Source organism: Hipposideros armiger, unplaced genomic scaffold (assembly GCF_001890085.2).
Source record: "Hipposideros armiger isolate ML-2016 unplaced genomic scaffold, ASM189008v1 scaffold_212, whole genome shotgun sequence".
Classification (NCBI taxonomy): Eukaryota; Metazoa; Chordata; class Mammalia; order Chiroptera; family Hipposideridae; genus Hipposideros; species Hipposideros armiger.
The window spans coordinates 1,213,085-1,238,620 of record NW_017731562.1 but is presented as its reverse complement, the minus strand read 5'-3'; the positions used below and the strand labels follow the sequence as shown (position 1 = coordinate 1,238,620).

The following is a 25,536-nucleotide window of genomic DNA, read 5'->3' as shown; positions in this document are numbered from 1 at the left end:
TATTAGCTATTTCTGTTAACCTCTCACTGTTCTTAATTTATAAATTAAGCCTTATCATAGATGTACATGTATAAGAAAAAAATATAGTATACATAAGGTTTGGTACTATCCATGGTTTCAGGCATCCACCGGGGATTGTGAAATGTATCCCCCCAAGGGCAAGGGGGGACTGCTGTAATCTCTTTACCACCATAAGCTCAGGCAACCAATAAGCTATTTTCTTTCAATATAAATTTTCTTTTTCTGGGCTATACAATGAAATATTTTGCATCCATAGAAATTGGTCATAATAAGCGATGGTTATAAAAAGTGAAAAAAGCAGATAAAATATTATGTAGAGGAGTAGCCTGTTTGAGTTTATGTGAAGAGAGAAAGAGAGAGGGGAGAACTTGAATGATAGTCTCTAAAATGTTAACAGGGATTACCTCCGAGTGGTAGAAATATGAGTACATTTTGTTGTTGTTGAAACCTATGATGAGAAAAAACAAAAAAAATTATGTTAGAAAGGACATGGCTCCTGAATTGGGTTCTTTCGGGGTTTCCCCTTCAATGGAGTGTCTGTGAATAAGAGGGTGGGAATTTAGAACTGCCCCTGGACATGACAGGGTTATTTTCTAGAAAGTATCAGGGGTTGGGAATGGGGCCAAATAGAAATAAGTTTATTGGATGATATGACTAGGACCTGCATGATTCAAGTGGTCAGCAGACCTGAGCCTCTAAAAAGTCACAGAAAATAGTATCGATGTTGCAAGGCTCTTTGTTAGTTGCAAGGCTACTTGCTTAGACTGCTGCCCTTGGATAAGCTTGGCCTGTTAGTGATATTTTAGCCAATACTAGCTTCAAGCAGACCTGAGGTGACAATAGTGGAAGTGGGTTCATTCCAGTTCCCCTGTAGTTCCAGCTTTAATACCTGGGGGCAGAAGTAGAAGCACCTACATTCCCCTCTTCTAAAAAGGGAAACTAGAAGATGCGTGAGCTGCCTCCTTTATTCGATGTCTTGCTCTCCCTCATCTTTTGTAAATAAAACCTCCCCTCTCCATTCTCTTTAGAGTGTTAATTCTCAAAGTGGACAATTTCAGAAAGTATGTAATTGGATCATCTATTACATACCAGTATTTTTAAAACACAAATTTGGTACTTTATGTCTCTGTGTATTTTTTGGAGACTGTTTTCTTCAAAGAGAGCACAACATTGATGGGAAAAGGCATGCTTTAGCCAAGAGTATACACTTCGGTGCAGCTGACAAGATTCATTTATGATTCTGATTCTTGAAATAAAACCCCAACCTACTGTCTTTACTGAACTCGCATAGCAACAAAATTGCAGTGAACCGAACTACACTCCTGTAACCCGGAATTTCCTCTGGAGCTTCTGGAAAAATTCAATCCCATTTAAAAAAAAATTTTTTATTGCTTTATTTTTTACTATTTTTACCATTCTATTTCTAAAAGATGCGTAAAATGTATCATTATGGGAAAATAATGTAAGCATTTCCATATTTCAATACCCTTATTTTCCAGATTTTACTTGAAGAGTTTTTTTAGTATTTGAATTACAACTATCTGAAAACATCACTAGTTTCAAACCAGTGGGGCCCACATCAGCGAAGCTTTGCCTAATAGTTAACGCCTGAGGGCAGAAGGGACTTGAGAGCCAAATCTTTGAGTTTTCACAGAAGAAAGAGATGTTGCATAATGGGAAAAACTCCTCTCACCCATTAATTTGGTTGACAGTGGTGTGGCCCTTCAAGCTGTTTTGCCTTCAGGAAAGGGGCCCATAAAGGAGAGGGCCCCAGGCCCCTCACTGAGAATCTCTAGTGTAGGCCTCCAGTGGTCTTTAATGATACATAATTGGACCAGACCAGACCATGGGGCTTTAATAGCCTTTCTCTGCGGTCTGTAAGTTTGCAAAGGTTTGTTACCTACTGTCTTTCTTTAGGACATTGATGGAAAGTCCCAGCGCTCACATTTTATACTTATTAGTGATGCTTTTCAAGAGTTTCCAGGGTTAAAGTGACTTTTCATACTGTTTAATGATTTTCAGTTTAACTCCATTTCTGAGTGGGATGTTGTAAAGATTAATTAGCCAATGTTCATAAAGTGCTTTCAAGCTGAAAAGTGCTGCACAAGGGTGTACAGACTCATTAGCTTCTTAGTCATTACGGCTTTTTAGACCTTTCAGCATTCAGAAACTCGGTGGTGAAAGCCAAATTCGGATTTTTCTTGTGGAGGAGGGGGACTTCAAAAAGAGTAGAATAGAACAATATATCTTTAATATCTTTATTGTTATTATTATTATTATTATTATTATTATTTTTAAAAAGACATCTGTTGCACTGGGACTGAAAAAAAAGATATTAAAATATTTTGTTTTTCATTATCTTCTATTTTCCTACTGCTTCAGCTTCTTCTGACTCCCTCCTTTCAAAATGTGTTTTCCTGCTTATCCTGCACATTTATTTAGCAATTCTACAAATTGTATTGTCATATGGATATTCAAAATAGAGTTGAATCTGGCCCCAGAATGTTGAATTGTTGTGACAATGAATGACAGTGATCATTCCTTTTGTAAATAAATATGTGCTCTCAGTTTACAATGTGTCATGAAGGTATGATATTGTCTCTATCCGTAGTAATCTTTGGTCATTATACATATTAGAGTTTTATATGATTTATGAAGCTTTTGATTGAGGCTGGAAAACTACAAATTGGTCACCAAAGACAGAAAGATGTCCTAGTAGAAACCAAAGACAAAGATGGATAAACTATAAAGAATTAGCTTGGCAGCTGACTTTTTAGCAGCATGAACTGTGCATGATAGGGTAATAATATCATCTAAGTACTTAGAGAAAATAGCTGTCAACCTAGAATTGTATACCCGGCTAAATTACTTTTTAAGATTGATCATAAAATAAAGACATTTTTATACAAAAGCAAAACAAATCATTTACCACCAGTGCTAAAGGATATTCTAAAGGATTGTCTTCAAAAAGAAAGAAAATGACCCCAGAAGGAAGGAAAGAGATGCTGGAAGGAATGAAGAGGAAAAATTGTAAAATATGTGGGTAAATCTAAATAAGCACTGAATAATAATAATAATGGTGATGTCCAATTTTCAGTAACAAAACAAGAAAGAACAAGAAAAAAAAATGTAACATGTATACCAGGAAAGCAGTGTTGAGAGTTAAAGTATTCCAAGATCCTTATCTTAATTGCAAGGAGGCTAAAGATAAATTTAAATTTTTTTAAGTATGTACATAAAAATTCTAGTTTAATCACTAAATAAAGGAAATGTTATACAGTAAAGGCGAGAATCAATGGAATGAGAAAATAAATTAATAGTTACTAGCTCAGTAAAAAAGGGAGTGAAGAAATATAATGTGGATTTTAGTAACTGTTCCTGGGGCTATTACAATTACAAATACTAAATTACTATGTTGTGGAGTTTATATATATATATATATGTGTGTGTGTGTGTGTGTGTGTGTGTGTGTGTGTGCGCGCGTATATATATATATATATATATATATATATATATATACCTATAGGACAAATAAAAAAAGCAATCAACAGCCTTAATGACATGCAAACAGGTGTTTCTGGCCTGGGATAAAATCTTCAGTAACAGTATCATACAGTTTACACAGGCCATGTGTTACAGGAGAGGAACCTCAAATGTAGGGAACCAAAATCTTTTATAAAGGACAGTAAGCCTGTCTAATCTCTCCTCCAGAGGGTGATATTATCTTAATTATGCTGCATAATAAACAATTATGCTCTTTGCTCTGGAAGAAGACATTATATATTTTCCAAGGCTGTTCACTATACAAACACCCTTGAAAGATAGAGCCATTGCCTTTGTTTCTAAGATGTGCAGAAATGTGAGCGATCCATGGAGAGTTATCTCCAGCAACTCTGGATAAGTTCATAAAGCCTCAGTTTTCTCATCTGAAAAATGAAAAGAATGGTATAACATACGTAGTTCTGAGGATCAAATAATATAGTACATATAAAATACTTAACATCATATCTAAGGACTTTGTCAACATCAATTACTATTATAAATGATTGTTTCTTGAATAAGATGTGAGTATGCTTATTGTATTATTTGTTTTCTCTAGCAAACAGGATATTGCAACTCACTGATGTTTCTACTTATCAGAATCACCAAATAGTAGGACCAGAAATATTTTCCAGTAAAACCAGACATTTAACAGATAAGCAAATAAGTTCAGAGAGGTTAAGTGGCTTGTTGACTTTCTCACAGACAGCTAAATAAAAGACAATGGCCATCTGATTTAAAATTCAGATTCTTTTTAATTGTATGCAATGCTTGGAGCTCAATAAATATTGATATTACAAACGAATTGAAGCAAGTCTATGATATATGAGAACATTTCACATGTTCATTTGGTTATTCTCTTTTTCCTACTTGCTTGACCTATAAAAAAACACCTTAAACTTGGCCCCTGAAGGCAAATAAAGAAAAAGAAGGAAGGAAAGAAGGAAGGAAGGAAGGAAGGGAGGGAGGGAGGGAGGGAGGAAGGAAGGGGAGAGTTAAATTAAGTAATCCATATTTCCTCCTCTCCTCCACCTCCATCATAGTCAATGTCTCCACTGCAGGGGAAAAAAAACAAAAAACAAAACAAAACAAAAACAGAAAACCATGAAGAAAGTGCTTTCTGTATGTGTAGGTGATATTAAAAATGCTCTCACTTTGGCTAAAGGCAGGGAAATTGTGACAACATATCTGGCAGCTTTATGTCAACAGCTTTATAATGGCTTATTGGCAAACTTCTTAAGTCATGAGAAGGAGTAGTATGGAAGGGAAAATAGGGGATGACAGAAATACCATCTATCGAAAGTTCCAGAAGGCAACATGTTGCTCCATGCAATTCAAATGAAGAAATGAGGTGAGAGTGTCTGGCATACAGCAGGTCCTCATTAAATATTAGTTTACTTTGAATCAAATTTAGTGAAGGAATTCATCCTGAAAAAAAATCTGTAAAAATCAAATGATTAATTTTGTACCTCTATTTAATACCAATCCCACTGTTTTTCTCTCTTCTTTAATAGTAGGGTCACAGTATTAGCTTCCACAGCATTCTGAAATATTTTGAGGCACCCAAGGTCAAAGTTGTGTACTCCCAGGTAACCACAGCAAGATTTTAATAGGAAAGAAATGATAGAGCATGTGAATTACCCTTCATCTTTTGTCCACCTCAAGCCCTCTGCAAAGTCACCTTCCACATAGGTAACTCTGTTCTGCGTTTCCCAGACGTGTCTCACGCGTGCCCCAGGCATATCTGCTCCTACTGTTTTTCTCTCACTAACAGTGAGCGCGGCACTGCCCTCTTCTGGACATCACAGAAACTGCTCTGTTTTGCCACTACGTATCTCTTCCCAGGGCACAATAATGTGGGGTGTAGCGTGTGGTGTGGCATATGTGGGGGGGGGGTGAGAGAGAGACAGGGAGAGAGAGAGAGAGAGAGAGAAATGTGATATAAAACATACCTGTCCATTTGGCATTGGAGAAGTCCCAAAGATATGTCACTTGTCACAATGTGTCCTACATTATGAACAGTTTAGGGAAATAATTCTTTAAGTTTTTTACTTGGGGCAATCAGAGATTCTGGAATTGAATTTGAATGCGAATGCCAGGCAGTACTTAAAATCCCTAGAACTGGATCCCTTGTGATGAGAAAGTCTTTGTTGGGATCGGGCCCATCACACTTAGTTGTTACTCCCCATTGGAGACGTGTTCTGGATCCCTAGCCTTTCCTCAAACAGATTTCTGTAGGACCATCTCACTAATTTGCATTCATGTTCAGTTAAGTCAGCAGACTAGTAGGCACAATCTGAGCTCCTTTGCATGAGGCTATTCCGCCCTCTGGCTCCTAAGTTCCTCCTGGGCCCATCCTAACAGGCATACTTAAATCTGTAGCTGACAGACTTCTAGGGTCCAGCTACAGATACACAGGTACAAAGACATGGACATATATCCTACCTGCCTCTACATGCGAGTGTGGGCACTTGGCTTAAATTCTAGCTATATCAGAATTTATTCATGTTTCATTGTTCACAGAAGGAATACAAAGATGATTTAGACACAGTTCCTATATCATAGCCATCGCAGTCTATATTGCTTCACTTTGTGTCTTCATAGATGTACTGTTCCTACTCAAAGCTTGACTGAGACTATTTTCTACTTAACTCTGAAAACATATCCCTTCTGAAGTTAAGATACTAGTATCAACAGCTCCTTACTCAGTCTCTATGGTTGAAAAGAAAGTATTACAATTCGGTATATGCAGGAAATGTGGAATTTGGTTCAGTGATGTTCCAATGTTCTTAACACTCTCTTTTCCCCCAGGTTATGCAGATGTATCTTCCATTTTGTGGAATTGCCATATCTAATGCTCAGCTATTTGCTGCCTCAAGGAAAGAATATGAAAGAAGCAGGGTGAGTAGAAAGAAACACTGATGACAACCCTTAAAGCTCTCTGTCTTTCAACTGTCTGTGAGTCATTATGTCTTTTAAAAACTGCAGATGCTCTTTGAATAGGCCAGAAAACTGTTTTATTTGTATAATCCTTCAAGTGTATGGTTGAAGATCTGCTTTAAGCAATGAGCTTAAACTGAAGCAGATACAAATTTTATGTTGTTATTTGGTGGAAATGATACCAGCTTCTTTTACAAAGAAAATTAGTTTCACATCTATACTGTAAGGCAGCAGATATAGTCTTGCTTATTCCTTTGAAACAATCACACAATTTATAGATATTTTTACAATTTAATTTCTTTAGGAAGCAAGTTATAAGTGATTTTACCCCACCTCACAAATTTTGTTTTTGAATTGAAAGGTTTTCTGAAAAACTAGCACAAAATAACTAGACAACATGAAAACACAATTTTATAGGATTATAAAGAAACACATGCAGAGATTGGTCTCATATACCTTCACCAGCTATAGAGTTAAATAGTTAAAAAACAAACAAACAAAAAGACTGATGTTTAAAAAATGCTAAACTACCAAATAGAGATTAAATTATATTAAGCTGACTATACTTTTAAATATAAGGAAATTACTGCCACAACTTGGAAATGTATTTAATAAAAATATGTTCCAAAAGGTTGGAAACCCTCAGTTAATTAGTAATCAAATTTATTACATTTCATTTGCTCAGCATTATGATTTATGAATGTTTCACAGTAAACAGATGGACGCAATTGACTACGACATCCATCTTCTTTAGCATAGCATACATACCACATGTTTTCTCTGTGTTGGATTTTGTTTTTATCTATAGCCCCATGTCTTACTATTCTCCTTTTATTTGACACTCCAGAAATACAGCCCTCAAGTTCCAGAAAACAATCTGTTTGTTTCACTTTCTCACACCTCTAGCCACATTTCTCCCTCTGCCTTCAATGCCTCATAACCACCTTTGTCCTCCTCTTGCCATTTGCCTTGCATTTCTATTAGGACCTACTTCAGACTTTTAGTTAATCTTCTTTGCATATTGTTTTTCCTTGTATATACTGCCATTGCTCGATTGTAGATACGTAGCACATTGTATATTTATTGATGGCCCTCCTCTCCAACTACATTTTGAACTCCTTAAGGAACACTTCATGTATTATTAATCTTTGCGTCCTCATGTAGGGCACAATTCATTGATTCATCCAACACGTATTTATTGTGTGGTGCTCTTCAGACACTGTCAAATAATATAGCGTAGGTAGTGATGAGTGCTATAAAGAAAAATGATGCTGAAGGATAGTTTTGGAGGGCATTTGTTTCAGTGGGCGATTAAGAAGGTCTCTATAAGGAGATGATATTTGAGCAGAGACTTGAATGCAATGAAGGAGCAAAGCCATGCAAAAATTTGGGAAGAGCATTCCAGGCAGTAGAAATATTAAATCAAAGGTCCTGGGTCCGGAGAAATCTTGGTCTGTGTGTCTAGAAAACAGAGAAGAAAGACCTCAAACAGCCAAAACAATACTGAAAAGAAGAACAAAGCTGGAGGCATCACACATCCTGATTTTAAATTATACCATGAAATTATAGTAATCAAAACATTATGGTACTGGCATCAAAAACAGACACTTAAACTAACAGAATAGAAACTAGAGCCCAGAAATAAACCCATGCATATACAATCAACATATATTTGATGAGGGAGCCAAGAATATGCAATGAGGAAAAGATAATTTTTTCAGTAAACGGTATTAGGAAAACTGGATATTTACATGCAAAAGAATGAAATTCACCACTCATGAAAATAAACTTGAGGGTGGGAGGGCAGTGGATGGGGGGAGGGGGGTTGTTACTTTGTGAGGGTGAAAAGGGTAACTATTGCATTGTTCTGTACACCTGAAACTAACAATTAAAAAAAAAATCATAAGGCCTGCAGAGATGAGCTACAGGAAAAAAAAAAAAAAGAAAATAAACTTGAAATGGATTAAAGACTTAAATGTAAGACCTAAAACTTTAAAACTCCTAGAAGAAAACATAGGGAAAGGCTCCAGTGATTTTTTTTTTTTTGGATCTGACTCAAAAGCACAAGCAACAAAAATAAAGTGAGACTGCATCAAACTAAAAAGCTTCTGCACAGCAAAAGAAATGATCAACAAAATGAAGAAGCAACCAAGAGAATGGGAGAAAATACTTGCAAACCATATATATCAGATAAGAGGTTAATATCCAAATACATAAGGAACTCATACAATTCAATAGCAAAAATACAAATAACCCAATTAAAAAATGGGCAGAGGATATGAATAAACAATTTTTTTCCCCAAAGAAGACCTACAAATGACCAACAGGTACATGAAAAGATACTTAACATCACTAAACATCAGGGAAATGCAAATCAAAACCATAATGAGACTATCACCTCACACCTGTTCGAATGGCTTTTATAAAATAAACAAACAAAAACAAACAAACAAACAAACCAGGAGATAACAAGTGTTGGCAAGGATGTGGAGAAAAGGAAACCCTTGTGAAACCTTGGTGAGAATATAAATTAGTGCATTCACTGTGGAAAACAGTATGAAGTTTCCTCACAAAATTGAAAATAGAACTTCCATATAATTCAACAACCCAACTTCTGGATATATGTCCAAAAGAAATGAAATCACTAGCTTGAAGAGATACCTGCACCCCCATGTTCATTGCAGCACTCTAACACATGGAAAAAACCTAAGTATCCATCAATGGATGACTGCATAAAGAAATTGTGGTATGTATACACAACAGATTATTATTCAGCCATAAAAAAGAAGGAAATCCTGCCCTTTGTAACAGCGTGTTTGGACCTTGAGAGCACTGGGATAAGTGAAATAAGTCAGACACAGAAAGACAAATACTGTATGATCTCACTTACATGTTGGATCTATGAAAAGCAGAACTCATAGAAACAAAGAGTAGAATGGTGGTTGCCAGGGGCTGAAGTGTGAGACAGATGGAGAGATTCTGGTCAAAGTGTACAAACTTTCAGTTATAAGATGAATAAGTTCTGGGGATCTCATATTCAGCATGATGACTATCCTTGACAATACTGTATTGTAGACTTAAAAGTTGCTAAGAGAGTAAATCTTAATGTTCTCTCCACAAAAAAAGATTATAACTCTGTGAGGTGATGCATAATGTTAACTAAACTTATTGTAGTAACCATTTCACAATGTATATGTGTATCATCTCCATGTTGTATACCTTAAACTTACACCAAGTTATATGTCAACTGTATCTCCATGTAGCTGGAAAAAAAAGAATGTGGCTGGGAATAGGGCAGTGAGAAGTGAGAGATTCCCCCCACCACTCCCAAATTACAAGGCTTACTGATGCGGAAATGAGTGAAAATAACTTTGGCTTATACCACCAGCAAGTAAACAGTTAAAAACAGTTATCAGAAGTTAAGATGTTAGGACTTGAGGTTAATATTTAGGAACCATCGCATATAGATGGTATGAACCCAGGGTATCAGGTGGGTTAATGTGGGGGAGAATGTAGGGAAAAGAGAAGAGAAGAGGTGCAAGGATGAGGCCAGGAGCAAACAAAGTTCACTAGAAGAAGGAGGGGGGACTGCACGTGAAGTCAGGAAGCGGGGAGTGTCTGACTACGGGAAAGGCTTCCAGGGTCTGTTGAATTACATATCATCCTACGTTTTCTTCTCTTTTTCTCCCATTCTAAAGGTAGTCTTCATTGTTATTTGTGAAACTTTTATCACATGTTAGTAAAAGCAGCAATTTTTAATTAGGAACAATAAAATTACTATAATATGATTTGTAAGTGCAAGACTCAAGGCAGAATGAGTTTTTCCTCTGAGATACATGTTCTTGTACCTGGGTCCCAGAAGATCCATGAAGTCACAAACAAATTGAGAAGTTAAATAATTGTTCAGTTAATGTGATCCATCTGAAGAAATAGTCTGGTTGATTAAGGAAATAATGTTTCCCCCTTAATAACAGAGAATTTTATTGGTAATTATTCAGATAATTGCCTCATCTTTAATGTTACTTTTGAATGTGAAATCATTGCACATTGAACTCTTATGGTGATTTGCTGTCCAAATGCCAAACAGCCAGGATGCACATAAAACTTTCTTCGCCTCCTGGTGTTTCTCTTTGCTTTGGGATCATAGAGCACTCCTTAGCCATAGTCACAAGCTCTCTTTAGAGAAAACACTACCCAGGATAGTTGGTCATTTTTTAGATGCTCAGTGAACTAGACTCATTTCATGGATCCCTTAACTCATTCAAATGGTTTTCTACCTGAGTAGATGCAGAAAAGATGTTTCAGATGATTTCAGGACAAATCAAATTCATTACCAAAGTTGAAAATTAGTCATGTTCCTGGAATGATGATCAACGCCATCTACCTGAATAGATGTGAATTTGCTTGAAAACCTATGAAATCCTTTTGTGAGAGGTCAGGCTTGAGAGTGCACATCTTATTAAATTCTATTGAATAAAGCACCCTCTGGCCAATTCACTGGCTGTGTAATTTTCTGATTACTTTGATAGCAGCATGATATGTACTGCCTGTGCATAGCCCAAAGATTCTTAAACCTCTGTAAACTTCCATGTAATGAAAAATTCCAAATAAATACTATTTCAGTGCAAAACTTGCAAGCTAATTTAGCTGGATAAAATAACACGTTACTGCAATTTGATTTTTAAATAAGCACACAGTTTTTAAGTCAGAATTTAGATTTTTTTCTTTTCATTCTGCTGTATTAACAGAAATTCTAATGGTGTTTTCTATCCTGAGATATATAATGGTATTTGTGTGTTCTCCTGGACAGATTGAGATGAAGCAGTACTTCTTATGTAAAAGGCTTAATGGGGTTTTATATATTTTGAAGGCTCTGAAACTTAATTAGCATTCACCACTATCATTCTTTCATAGTTCTGTGAGAGATGTGTTATTAGTGAAAATAAGTCTCAAGTGTGACCACAAAGCTATTTCTTCCTGATGGTAAGGAAGGGCTTTGTAGTTTTCTGAAATAAATGTGCTTTGGAGAAAATCAGGTATTCATTACTTATAAATTGTTGGATTTATACCTAGTCACATAGCAGAAAAAAACCTACTGTGACGGAGATGGGGGCGGGAAGCCTATAATTAATGATGATATGGCTCATGTAGTCATTAGCTATATGAGATACAGTCATATAGCTATATGTGGTATTTATATGGGATTACACAGACTGGCCCTATTCTCAAGTTGTATTTTGTAGTTCAAGACTGTGTTATAAAACAAAATGATGGAAATATGCCAAAATAATCAAACGCTTTAAAAACTAGCCATAGGAAATATTTATATTTTATTATAGCAAAAACTAAATAGAATTTTGAGAGAAAAACACTCAATGTTTTTATTCAGTACTATGGCCGCCTAAATACATCCATTTTATCTTTCCTAGGCTTTGCTAGAGGTGGTTAACGACCTCTTTGAGGAACAGACAGACCTGGAGAAAATTGTCAGGAAGATAATGCATCGGGCCCAAACGCTGCTGAAATGCGAGCGCTGTTCTGTTTTACTCCTAGAGGACATCGAATCACCAGTAAGTCATCTTTTATCTGTCACGTAGCATTGACGACTGAGTTAACGGAATAAAGTTTAATTTCTTTGTAATTAAGCTTGTGAAATTGTGACTTGAACCACTCTCTTCATGACTCTTCTAACCATGGGGGTGACTTATACAATTTTAAGTTTTTAATCTCCCTTACATGTTTTATTTTGCTCTCACCTTAGAAACATAGACTCTTACGCCGATGAGGACCTTAGCTATCTATCCCAGTCCCACGTATTTACAGATGAGGGAGCTAAGAGATTAAATGATTAGCCCAATCTCACACAACTGGGTAAGAGACAAGCTAGGGTGCCAGTCTCCCATCAGTTTCAACCCAGCAAGCGGAAGGCCCTCAGTATTTATGGGCATGGACTGAAGCCCAAATACTACTCCACAGCCCTGTTCGGGGTAGGAAGAAGCAGACTAATGCTGGAGAAGCGGTGTGCTTTGCCCTTGGAGCCGAGACAGTTTGTGCTTAGCTGAGTGGAGTGTCATGCCTCCGGTGGGCTGTGCTGTGCAGCCTCCAGGTTCTTTTACTGCTGCTTTGGCCCTGGACACTTGCACAGAGACCCCCCCCCAGTCAGGTAGAGGAGGCTCTGTTTCTTCTTCACCACGGGGATTCCTGTTACTCCAAAGGCAAGCATTAAAATAGCTGAAGGCCTCAGGCCTGCTGCATCTGGCTTTCAGGTTCTGTTAGGTAAGTCCTTCGGCTCTTGGGGGGAAATCTTCTGGGCAAATACACAATATTGAAAATAATGATCACCATCAATCTATCTTCCTGAAAGTTTAATGTCTAAACCCTTGGCAGCAGTTTAATATATTTGTTGTGAACTCTCTTCAAAAACCAGGAATTGTCTCGCAATTAAGTGATGTTTTAATACCTCAGAGAATGATATTTTACTGCACTTTACTTAGAAAAAGGTTACTGTCTTTGCCTTTCAGTTTGCGTTCCTCAGAGAATAAGAACCCAGTATTGTAAAACTTACATCATTAAGTTTTTTAAAAAATCTATATGTCTAAAATGTTTAGGAGTGATTGCCCATATTTTAACAGAGCTTGAGGTTATTTCTATTTCAGCAGGGGTGGTTTAAATCAACAGCCTTGCAATTATCCTGCGATTGTATAAAGCCCAGTGGAACCTTGGGAGAACACACACACACGCCCACCAGCCCATACTTATGGAATGCTTCTGTATGCTTTGTGAAGCACCTGAATTCATTTAATCCTTACTGCATCCTTATGAAATAGGTGTTATTATTATCATCCACATTTTATAGATGAGGAAATAAGGCTGAGTGGTGAGTGATGTGCTAGAGCCTCCCCCACCGCCAGACTCTAAAGGCCCTGAAAGGAATGGGAAAGGTGTCGGGGTGCTTGTTGGTGCCTAGCAGGCTAGGAGCTCTTACTAGGCAAAGGCGGGAAGGGGCAGCTATTAGGGCTTCTGCTGCCAGGACTCCCCAAGTCACACCCAGGTCCCTGTGAAGGCCAGTGGCTGAGGGGCCAGGTGAAATCTGGACAAGGTCAAGCTCATTGCTTTCTAGTTCAGATGGAGACAGACAGGGAAGTAATTTCAATCAGCTGAAGGAGGTCATCCTTGCCAATCTGCAAACATGAACTGGTTATTATACTGGGGTCTTGCTCTTTGGCAAATCAAATGAACAAGCACAGATGACAGGAGTTGATGTGGAAGGAGTGGGCAGAGTTGGAGGCAATAGTAGTGACAGTAATAGCTTCACAGTATAAAGTATGGAGAGGGGTCGAAAAAACGCTAGCTTAGATGGTACAAGCAATCACAGTGTTGGTGTATTACTGAAAGTTAAAAAGACCTTTGTACTCTCACAGTTGAACATTCCAAGACTGCAGTCGTGGGGTCAGAGCAGAAAATTCTTGGAGACTCCCAATCATTTCTTCTTTTTGCCCATCCACCACACCCCTTCAACATGAGAATGAACTCCTATAATCCAGACAGGCAGGGTCTGGGGGTGAAAGTGAACTATGGGCAAAAAGAGGAGACTAATCTGCTCACTACTGTTTTAGAAGCTGTGAAGATTTCTGCCAAGGCTGCTGCTGCCTGGGGAGGTGGTAGGGGCCTGGAGGGTGGGTATGGGATATGTATGTGTGGCATCACCATGCAGAAAACCCATCAGTGTCATGGCTTCCTTTATCACACTTCTTACCAAAGGTTTCTCAAAACTTCAAATTTAAAGGGGCCACTATTCTGTGTACTACCACAGTCATCAGGGAGAAATTATAGAAACAAGACCAGACACAGTCACTCCATGTACAGGAGGAGAAGTCAGACTGAACAGGGCAGCAGATGCCAAAATCTGGCACTAGAGCAGTGGTTTCAACAAACAGAAAACCCTGCAGAGACCAGTTTCTCTGGCTGGAACTTCCCCTTCCTCATCTCAAAATGCTGCATGGATAGACTGGTATTAAAAACCTTTGTGATCTAGATTTTTTTTTTAATGAAAATTTATTGGGGTGACAATGGTTAGTTAAATTACATAGGTTTCAAGTGTACATTTCTATAATACATCGTCTGTATATCACATTGTGTGTTCACCACCCAGAGTCAGTTCTCTTTCCATCACCATATATTTTACCCTGTTTACTCTCATCTACCACCTGCCTCACCCCTTACCCTCTGTGATCTAGATTTAATGAGGGGCTTGAATGATTATCAGGGAGGGGACCCCAGCAACACCTGTAAACACTATTTTATTTTATTAACAATGCAAACCCAGATAGACTCCTATTCAAAGATGAGAAAACAAAAAGCAGAACTTGACAATATGGTTTTTAATTTCTAAAAGTTCATGTGGAAAATAAACATGAACGAGTAGCCAGAAAATCTGTTGAAAAGGCAACAAAAACGAAGGTTTCTTATGTGAAGCTGTTACAATGTACTATAAACTGAAGGTCAGTTCCTCATAAATAAATAGCTGAATAGAACAGAGTCCAAAATATTGCAATGCACGTGAGAATCGTAAGCAAAGCCTGCTCTCTTACTTGCTGAGTTTAGAAAATTGTTTCTAAAAACAAAAGTGTGTTGGAGGACTAGAGAGTTTTACACTTAGAATGACAGAGTTTATTTTATTGCAAGTATTTCAACAATAAAGATGTTTTTTTATAATTTTAAAGGAATACATATACATTTCAACATCACCAAGCAAATCCAGAATTCCATTATACCTTTCCCTTACTACTTCTGAGCTTTTCTTCTTTGTTATTACCAGCAGAATTACAGAGGATGCTTCTAGACATTCCTGATCACCTTTGATGCCCCTGGTACCACTGGCCTGGCTCCCTTTGTCCCCCAAGGGCCACAGGGACAACAGTGGGTGGAATTTTAGAAGAGCAACATAGTGCTGGGGAATCTATTTCTTTTACATTGAGTGGTATCAAGCCCCTGCTGTTTGGGGAGAGGTGTTACCTCATCTCTCAAGTTTGCTCACTTCAAACAGTCCTGAGAAAGGAACCAGATAGAGAAATCAGGGCCCTGCAGTCTTGGCACACATAGGGAAGCTCTCCACTCAGGGCTCATGTGGATTGCCTCTCCCAACATGTATCTTGGTTGCATGAAATATTTTAATTTTAGTGTGTCCAATTTATCAGTCTTCCTTTTTGATTTGTGCTTTATGGGTTTTATTTTTTTTAAATGTATCTATCTCCATGTTAGGATGACTTTCTGTTATATTTCCTTTAACCCATCTGGCATTTATGATCTCTTATATCCATCTAGAATTTTTTGTGTGTGTATGGTGTAAAGCTGAATATGTTTAGCCATGGTCTCAGAACTGTTTCCCCCCTACCACCACTTTGTAATGCTACTTCTACATTATATCAAGTTACTTTATACACCTGGGTCTGTTTCTGAGCTCACTATTTTGTCCCACAGTTCTGTTTGTCTGTTTCTACACCAGTATCACAGTCTCATTTTCTATAATTACACAATATTCTTTGGTATCTGATAGGGCAAGTCCTCCCTGTTGTTCTTCTTTAAAACTGGCTTGCCTACTTTTGACCTGTTGCTCTTCCATATAGATTTTAATAGCAGCTTATCAAATTCCATGAAAAACTCTAGAGAGAGTTTGGTTGAAATTGCTTTAATTTATATATTAATTTAGGGGATTGCTGCAAGTAATAGAATATACAAGGGAAAGTGGCTTAAACAAGAAGATTTGTATCTTATATAACAAGTCTGCAGGAGGCGATTCTGGGGATTGTGCAGCACGGATGATATAATCAAGAGCCCACGCTCTGTCCACTTTCCTGTGTTAGTCTCAGTGGTCAGCCTTCACCAGCTGGCTTTTCCTTCAAGGCCCAGGAGGCTGGCACAGCTCCAGGCAGCATGTCAGCTATGTACCAGGAGAAGAAGAAAGGAAAATCTCTTTTCACATATCTTTATTTTTCTCAGGGAGGAAAGTGATATCCAAAAGAAACTTTTCTTATTGACTTCCCATGACCCATTAGTCAAGAACAAGATGATGTTGTTCAAATCATTTCTATTCTTAATATTTGTCTGTTCTTCATTTATCATTCTCTGATAGAAGTGTGTGTTCATATCTTCAACCTAACTGAGACTTATCGATGCCTTCTTGTCCAATCTGTAGGTTGTTGATTTAGTTATCTATATTAATATGGTTTATGTGTTTCTTTTAATTTGGGATTACAGCTCATTTCAATGGGAAGCATTTTTGTTCATTTGTTTGTACCATTGTTTTCTTTTATTCTCTCCTACTCTCCCCTCCCTAATAGTTTGCACAGTTTCTTGGCCCCTAGTCAAGAACCAGGTCTTATATTGGTGGCTTGCATCTCCTGCTGTGTGATAATATTACACTAAGCAAGAGGCAGTTCGGTTCAATTTCTAGAGGTGAAGCTGCGTCATCTGTCTCGAAGGAACACTTTTAGTCCCCAGACCCCAGGAGTAGCTGACATTTCAGCTCTCGCTGCCTGCCTATATCTGGACTTGGGGCACAGTAGGCCTCTCTCTCCAGGCTTGTGCCTTAGAGATCTTTCTTTCCCCTCCTGCCTCTTTCCTTCCCTCCCCTTCTCTTTTCTCTTCTTTTTAACCTCTAGATGTCTTTCTGGTTTTCTCTTTCTATATTTTACCAACCTTTGCTCTGTTTTTGGAAGAGAACAGATGTGTCAAAGCATGAACTTATAGTACCATCTCTACTGGCATCTCATGCACTACTTCTTACAATCAGAAAAAAAAAGTGTTATTTCAGGAAAAAAAAAATGCTCAAACTTATCTTCCTCCAAAAATAACTTTTGCTCGTCTCTATCTTATTAGAATCTTTTGTGGAAACAAAACCTTGTCATTTTTTTTTTGTGATTTGAATATTTTAAAAAGCGGGTTATTGCGATGTATATTTTATTGCCTCTCTATATTAGAGGGGAAAAGGGAGAAAATAATTTAAATCTAGTTGGAGGAACTTGATTTATCATGCTCTTAACTCAGTGTTTAGGGACTGTATTCACAAGTTTTAAACTGGGCAGTCAGGTGTGAACTGACCAGTTTACTTAGCAGATGACAAAAATAGAGGTGAGACACGCCTTTCTAGCCCTCCTGCCAACATTAATATTTTACCCTCTTTTGCTTCTTTACAGTGTTTTAGTCAATCAATTTCAAATGACTTTCTCAATGGTATTGTCTACTAGACTGAAAAAAAAAGAGATTGTTTCATAGCTAGCTGCTTGTCAACATTAGGGAATGTTTAGTCCTTTGAACTGAATATGCACTGCTTAATGCTCTTCCATTCCATGAACCTGTCTAAGCAATTTCTATCACTTTTCTTAGTTCCTTTCTAGCTCACGTACTTACTATTATCTCTATTTTTTTCTGTGTATAGTCAAGGAAAGCAAATGTAGTCATTTTAATCTCATGTCCTAAGGCATTGTCTCAGCACCAGGGTTTCCAAGTGTTCTCCTTTCATGGAACATCTTGGTGTTTGGCAGCTGTTTCCTTGTCTGGAACTCCATGAAGTATTATACATTAGAGCTGAGTTTATCAATATGAAGCTAGTTCCCGGAGTTCATTTTCTAATAACAAGAAACATAAGTTATACTTGTTTTCTAATATGTTCTTTAATTTCTTGGTTCTTATGAAATACACACACGATAAAGCCATTGAACTAGATGAGTTTCCTAAATCCCACACTCAGCAGGAAGAGATGGGGGTGATCATCATCTGACTGAACAGTCAATAGTTCAGTCCCCTCCATCCCGAATGGATGGTAAAAATCGTTTCAAGCTTTCTTTTCTATTTCCCTTTCTTTCCATTTCCCTATCTTTCTTTCTTTAACTTTCCTTTGCCCTGTAAAGAAGCTAACTTAAACTCTGTTTGATTTTTGTTCCAAGTATTTTTTCTAGAGTGCAAAATGAAATGTATCCCAAAAAAACCTTGATTATCTGATGAGTGTATACATATCATTAATAATTAACATATCATATTATATATTTGTATCTATATATGTCAATAATATATATGTCATTTATATATGTCACTTTAATAATTATATGTCAATATATTAACTGAACTGCATTGAATGCATTTATATATGTGTATATACTTTATATCTATTTAGGGATATTTATATATGTATATAACTGATTCATAATGTGAATTGAGTATGAGAACAATAAATTTATATATACATATATATGTAATGTATATATATATAAAATCTCCAACTACTGAACTTCAATCCCCACTGCTCATCTCCACCACATCCTGCCCCAAATCTTCACCACTTCTGAGATTTCTTATTTCAATCAATAGAATCATCATCATACAGTAAGTAACTCAAGCTAAAAACCAGAGTAGTGTCTAAGTCTTTCTTACTATCAATATTCTAAGTTCTGTTTTTTCTATGTTGAAAGATCACTTCTAGACCTTCCTTCCTACCTCTTCTACCACTGTCTCTACTCTGCCTTTACTAATCTCTCACCTGGATATATTCTTCCTAAGTCATTTCTTTACTCACAAACAGGATACCCTTCCTTTCCATCAACTCTTAGTATTTCTAGTTTTCTTTCTAAAATATCCATCTTTCTCTCCCAGGCTTTAAAACAGTTGTTAGCTGACTGTTGCCTACACAATACAGTTCAAACTGCCCAACATTCAAGGTCCATCACCTGTGCTCCCAGCTTAGCTTTTGGTTCTCCTCTCTGGTCCTCAGCCTAGCTCTATCCCTTTGTTCCTCCTCTACCCCACCTCCCTATGGTTAGCTTACACATGTATTTGCTTCTGCATCTTTGCACATATAGTTCCTGTGAAAGACAAAACGCACCAGACAACTGAGATAATTTCATCCATGCTATTGCAATAGGGAGAACATTCATTAATAAGGAACATCTCGTGGAATCTAAACAACAAAATAAAAGAACAAACAAAACAGAAACAGACTCATAGATACAGAGAACAATCTGTTGATTGCCAGATGGGAAGAGGGTTGGGAGACAGGGTGAAAAAGGTAAAGGGATTAAGAAATATAAATTAGCAGTTACAAAATAGTCACAGGGATGTAGAGTACAACATAGGGAATATAGTCAATAATATTGTAATAACTATGTATGGTGCCAGGTGGGTCCTAGACTAATCTGGGGGATCACTTTCTAAATTGTGTAAATGTCTAACCAGTATGCTGTACACCTGAAACTAATATAAAGTAATATTGAATGTCAACTATAATTGAAAAAAATAAATAAATAAGGTACATCTCAAAGAAAAAGAAAGAAGCACATAGAGAAGGGAGTTACCTGCAACATTTGTGAATCTCAGGGGAGCCATGAGGAAAGATAGAGAGAGATCTTATTTTGGAATATGCTAGGGCTGGGTGGTCCTTCGAGGTTAGCCAATTTGGAAAACAAATCAGTAAGGCGATGGTTTTATCATTACTGTTTTTTGGGGAACACAGGACTCAGGTGAAGTGCAATATTGTCAACTCTGTATTGATAATCAGCAACACTGACAACCCACATCTATTGTCAGTCTTTCCTTTTATAGCTCAGTGCCCATGAAGGCTGATCTCTACATACTGTGCCACTTGGGCTTTCCTGTCCTCTGGTGTCCAGTTGGATTTTACAAGCAAGAGGGATCAGCAGCAGAAGATTCAAGGGCAGGAGGAGAGAGAGGTTGGGGTAGTTATTTCCCTTGTTCTTTCCCTGCCAGTTGCAGAGGTGGCTGGATTCTTCCAAGGCCCCTCTGCACAGCTCCTCCAGGACACCAGTAACATTATTGCCTCCCTCCTTTTATGCCTCCTTCTCTCCCTCACTCTCTCTTGTGGTCCCTTAGACCTAGGGCTGCATTCCAAACTTGCTAGTCCCTAGGTGCCTCATCATTCCTTATGGGTTTCATTTTAATTGTGCCTATAGTTCTGTAATGAGTTCCTTTATTCAATTAAGTTCAGTTAAACTCTTCTGAGTGTTCTGCTTTCCACCAAAATTCTGATTTAGTCTCTCAGCCTGGATATCTTTCCTCACTCCTCGGCCCAGAACACTTCTGCTCACCCTTTAGGACATAGTTCACACGAACCTTCCTTTAATACCCTCCTCTGTGAGTCTGTAGCGTTTTGAATATGCACTGTGGTGAAATTATACATTTGTGAACTGTTTCTTTCTCTGTGCTATGTTATGAGTTCCTCAAGGACAGGACTTGATTTACGCTCCTTGGTATTTCCAGCATCTGTAACAGTACCTACCTAGTACACTAAGTATTTGATAAATGTTGATTAAGTAAATAATGAGAGTAAATTACTCATCAGCATAAGTGAGAAATTTATCAGGAAGGATGATTAGTGGGTGATCATTTAATTTATTCTTTTGTTCTATAGAGTAGCCTTCTTATGGACAAATGGGGATTAAAATAAACCCTCATGGAAAAGAAAAAAAAATGGTGATTACTTAGGAGATAATTTCTGTTTTCTTTCTGGTGGCAGAAAGATGTATTTGAGCATAGTTTTTGTTTTCTAAGTTGTTTTTAAATTAAAAAAAAAAAACAGACATAAACCAGACCAACTAGTGCTTGATAAATATCCAAATCAAAAAGACTTCTGTGGAGCCTTTCCAAAGAACAGGCAGAGACGCTTGGGGATACTTTGTTTACCTCACTGTGGCATGTGTACTGCTTTCCCCAGGGTACAATAACCAGGGTTGATCAACAGCCAGAGAAGCTCAGCGCCGTTTGTTCAGTTTCATTGACCTATAAACCACTGCCAATAGTTCTGTTGAGATTCTCTCTTAGTATATGTGAGTGTGTATATTTATTTATTTACTTTATGTTCATTTAGTGCATCTATACTAAAAATCAGAATTTGATTTAAAGAGCAAATTTTTGAAAATTAATGAAACTAAGAACCATACAAAATTAGTCCACGTCAAGAATAAAGCATGAATTTTATTGTTTATGCTTTGTTTGTTTTTATTAGTCATAATCTCCCCAGTGACACTATATATTCCATTAAATTATATCAAAACAGTTTAACTGGTTTTGCTGTTTTGGTTTTTAACCTAGGTGTCTGACTGTAAATAATTTTTTACATGAATGCATTATATTTTCAATAAATTCTTTTAAAAAATATAAATTGTTTGAGGCATGTTTTCCTAGAGTTTTGCTTTTCAAACAAAGATACTTTTGAGAGTGAAAGGGGGCACTTTTAATAATTGTCCCAGGACAGCAGGCTTAATTAAAGCGGGATGGTCCCATGCCAACTGGGACGCATGCAGGTCCTCAAATATATCACCCACCACTTGCCTTGATGCCTAAAATTTCAGTCCTTATGATGTTGTTTCAGATGAGAAGACTCTGGCTCCAGGAATCCCCTTTCTGAAGTACAAATTACATGGGAATATTAATGTATTAATCTATCATCAGCCATTAACAGTTTAGCAGAAAATAAGTAGTTGACCTGGTCCAGAGATAGCTCTAGACCAGGAATCAGCAAACTCTTTCTATAGAGGGCCATCTAATAAACGTTTTAGGCTTTGTGGCCCATATGGTCTCTGTTGTAACTACTCAACTCTACTATTATAACAAAAAGAAGCAATAGACAGTATTTAAATTAATGAGTTGGTCTGTCAAAGTAAAACTTTATTTATAAAAACAGATGGTGGGCCAGATTTGGCTCCCAGGCTGTCCTTTGTCCTCCCCTGTTCCAGAGGGATGGGAGGGAGACAGATCAGTTGGTATTTCTAGAATTGTATTACTTTTGTGCTGTTCATCTTGGCTGTTCTCAACATAGACCAAGGCCCATGTGCTTGTTGCCTTAACGGCCCAATGTTCTGGTGAATGTGAGTGTTAATTTGGTTGTGAGCCTACTCTCAGATTGCCCTAAATTCAGAGAATCTGTAGGAGGTTTCGACCAGCAGCCCTGGGTTCCTGAGTATATGGTTTCGACTAGGATTTCTGTGACAATCTTTGATCCATCCTAGAATGGATTTGAAGCCCCTTATAGTCAGATGGCCTGGAACCACACTAAATATATACACCTATGGAACCAAGGCTGATGTTTTGCCACTTCCTGATCTTATCTGGCTTACAGTCAACAGTGAGTTTTTCCTTAGTTTCATTGCTTTGCTTATATTTTACCACCCTCTTGATGGGACTCCAGCCTGCTTCTCTTTTATTCTTATATTATTGGTTCTCAGCTATAGGCCCTGAAGTGTCGTATTTCTCTTATCCACCATTCCAAATCCCCTTTCCATACCTCTGAAAAATACTTTTTCACAACTTAATGGCCCATAATAGCTTTGTTAAACTGTAATTAGTTTTACATAAGAGAATTTATGTTATTTCATGTGTAAAAGTATTTTTATACACACTTATACATTTTTTTTCACATAAGTACTTTATTTTCTGTTTGTTTACACTTTTACTCAATTAATTACCAAAAGCATTTAAGGCACACTTCAACAAAAAGTACAAGAAGTCAGAGTGAACAAATATTTTGTGAGAGCTTTTCATGAGCCAGCCACATAACTGAATGAAAGGCAAAATTTCAAATCAAAAGGGAAAAAGAGAAAGCACATGTTGTAAGCAAAAGCAGACCAAAGCAACAAACTCAAAACAAATTATTCTGCAAAAAAGATAAAACTTTGAACCTAAAGTTTGCTCTGATTTTCCCAAAAGCCAAGGTAGAATAAAAAATTCAATGTTATAATTCCTTTGGTTTAGTAAAAGGAATCAAATCAACTGACCAAGAAACTTTCCTGACCCTTAAATTTAATTTTTCCCCTTTAAAATTTTAGTTATTTGAAGGTTAGAGACCTTATTTACTATTTCTTTGGTATTTCTCTATACTACTCAGTACTTGATACACATTGGATAATCGATATTTAACCATAGACCAGTCAACATTAGAATTATCCTCATTTTTCTTCTAAAGACACAGAAATCTAAGAATTATCATCACACAAGGTGCAATACTGCCCTCGCTTCTGCCACCAATTACAAATTTGGGGGTTCCCAAGACCACCCTTAACATCAATAATTTGCTACAAGGGCTCACAGAATTCTCTGAAAGCTGTTATACTCGTGGTTATGGTTTATTATAGAAAAAGATTCAGATTGAAATCAGCCAAGGTTGAGATGTATAGGCAGAGTCCAGGAGGGTTCCAAAAGTGGAGCTTCTAGCTGTCCTCTCTCCATGGGGTCATGGATAGCATTAACTTTCCCCAGCAATAATGGGTGACAATGTGCATGAAGTATTGCCAAACAGGGAGGGACACCTGAGCCTTGACATCCAGAGTCTATATTGGAGCTTGATCACTAAAACGTGGTTGGCCACCCACATGGTTGACCTCAGCCTCCATCTCCTCCAGAGGTTAACTGATACCATGTGACCCAAAGCCCACCCTAAATCACATTGTTGGTGTGGCTCAAAGCCCCCATTCTAAATTACATTGTTAATATCTGGCTGGCCCATGGCACCTGGATAAACAAAGACACTTTCATTAAGACTGGACACTCTAAGAGCTTAGAGATTACCTCTCAGAAGCCAAGGGCAAAGGCCAGACCTCTCTTTGGGTAAGTTTAATTCCTTATTACACACAAGGTCAACACCATGGTTCATGAATCAATCCAGTGTCTGACTTTGATCAGAACACCATGGGCTGGCTTATTGGGGGACACAGCTAGTACTCTCCATGATAATGGGGTGCTAAATTTGAAAGATGCATAATCCTTGACTTTCCTTTTACTGGTTAGACATGAGTTTAGGAACTAAAATCAAATAAAACAAAATATTAGACCTTGGTTTGTTGGTTGGTTGGTTGGTTGGTTGATTGGTTGGTTTTAGCATGTGATTTATGTTGGAATTAAAAGTTCTAACATTTTAGAAAAAAGTGTTCCTTCCTTTTGGTAGTTTTTAAAGTGCTTCTATATTTTAAGAGTTCAAACATTCTGACATTTTATCAAGAGGTACTTGTTTATCTATCCATTTTTTTTTCTTTTTCTTTTTTTTTTGTGATTCTAGATCTGTAAGTTTTATAGCTTTAAAATTCCAGAGTTCTCTGTTCCACATCTTGACTTCTTGTCTTATAAGCCAATATCCCTCAGCAGCATTTTTAAAAAATATATATTTTTAAAAACTCTTTATTCTCTTTCATCTCTGGACATGTCCCACTTTTGTTTTCTTAAGGTGTGGAAAGCAGTTCACATATTATTCCAAGGAGCATTACATTTGAGGAGCCAGGGCAAGCTTACGTTTAAGCTCCCGACCGTAAGCTCCACGCACGCAGGGTCTTTTTATTTCACTTTCACATGTGTAGCCCCAGTGCCTGCTTGACACATATAGACACTCAGTACATATTAGTTGTGTTGAAAAACAGTTTTCCAAAAGTTAAATCCCTAACCCTGGTACAAATCTAAAGCAAGCATGTATCAAAGATTGATTTAACTCACTAAAGAGAGAAGCCAGCCAGGTGGTAAAGTTAGCCCTAAAACAGGCACTGAAAAATATGCTGGCATAAGATTGCTGGGTTAGATTTTTAAAATGGTTACTATCATCCAGGACAACAAAATTATCTTTTCCACTGTACAGAAATCATTTGCATTTCAACTTAGATAAAAACCCATTTGCATTGCTATAGGACAAAAATCATTTGTGTAATGTAATTTGTGTAATGTCAAGCTCTAAGAACGGCCTCTTGTTGCATCAGTGGCTCCGAGTGCCGGCAGTCACCCTGCTTGTTTAGAACTTTTGCCTAATTATTACCCCGTTCTGGGTACCTATCCCCAACATGTGTGTTCAAGCGATAAGCCTCATGATGACTTCCTTATTATACCCCTTCTCTTTTTTTTCCATTTGACCCAGTTACATTCAAATTACCAATGATAATGCTCCCCAAGTGCCACAAGCTACTATTCCCATCACCCTTAATGAAGGCACTTACCCACCGGTGCTTGTTCTGCTCTTTTCCTGCCTACAATGACGAACTTTGGGCTGTGGGT

General features: G+C 37.4%; 1 protein-coding gene across 1 annotated transcript in view; it reads left to right on the top strand.

Annotated features, from left to right (window-relative positions):
- Positions 1-25,536, top strand: part of PDE11A (phosphodiesterase 11A) — a 398,336-nt gene that overhangs the window by 132,930 nt on the left and 239,870 nt on the right. The window contains exons 3-4 of the mRNA XM_019654011.1: positions 6,373-6,462; positions 11,931-12,071. Coding sequence (XP_019509556.1) covers positions 6,373-6,462; positions 11,931-12,071 — 231 coding nt within the window. The remainder of the gene's footprint in view (positions 1-6,372; positions 6,463-11,930; positions 12,072-25,536) is intronic.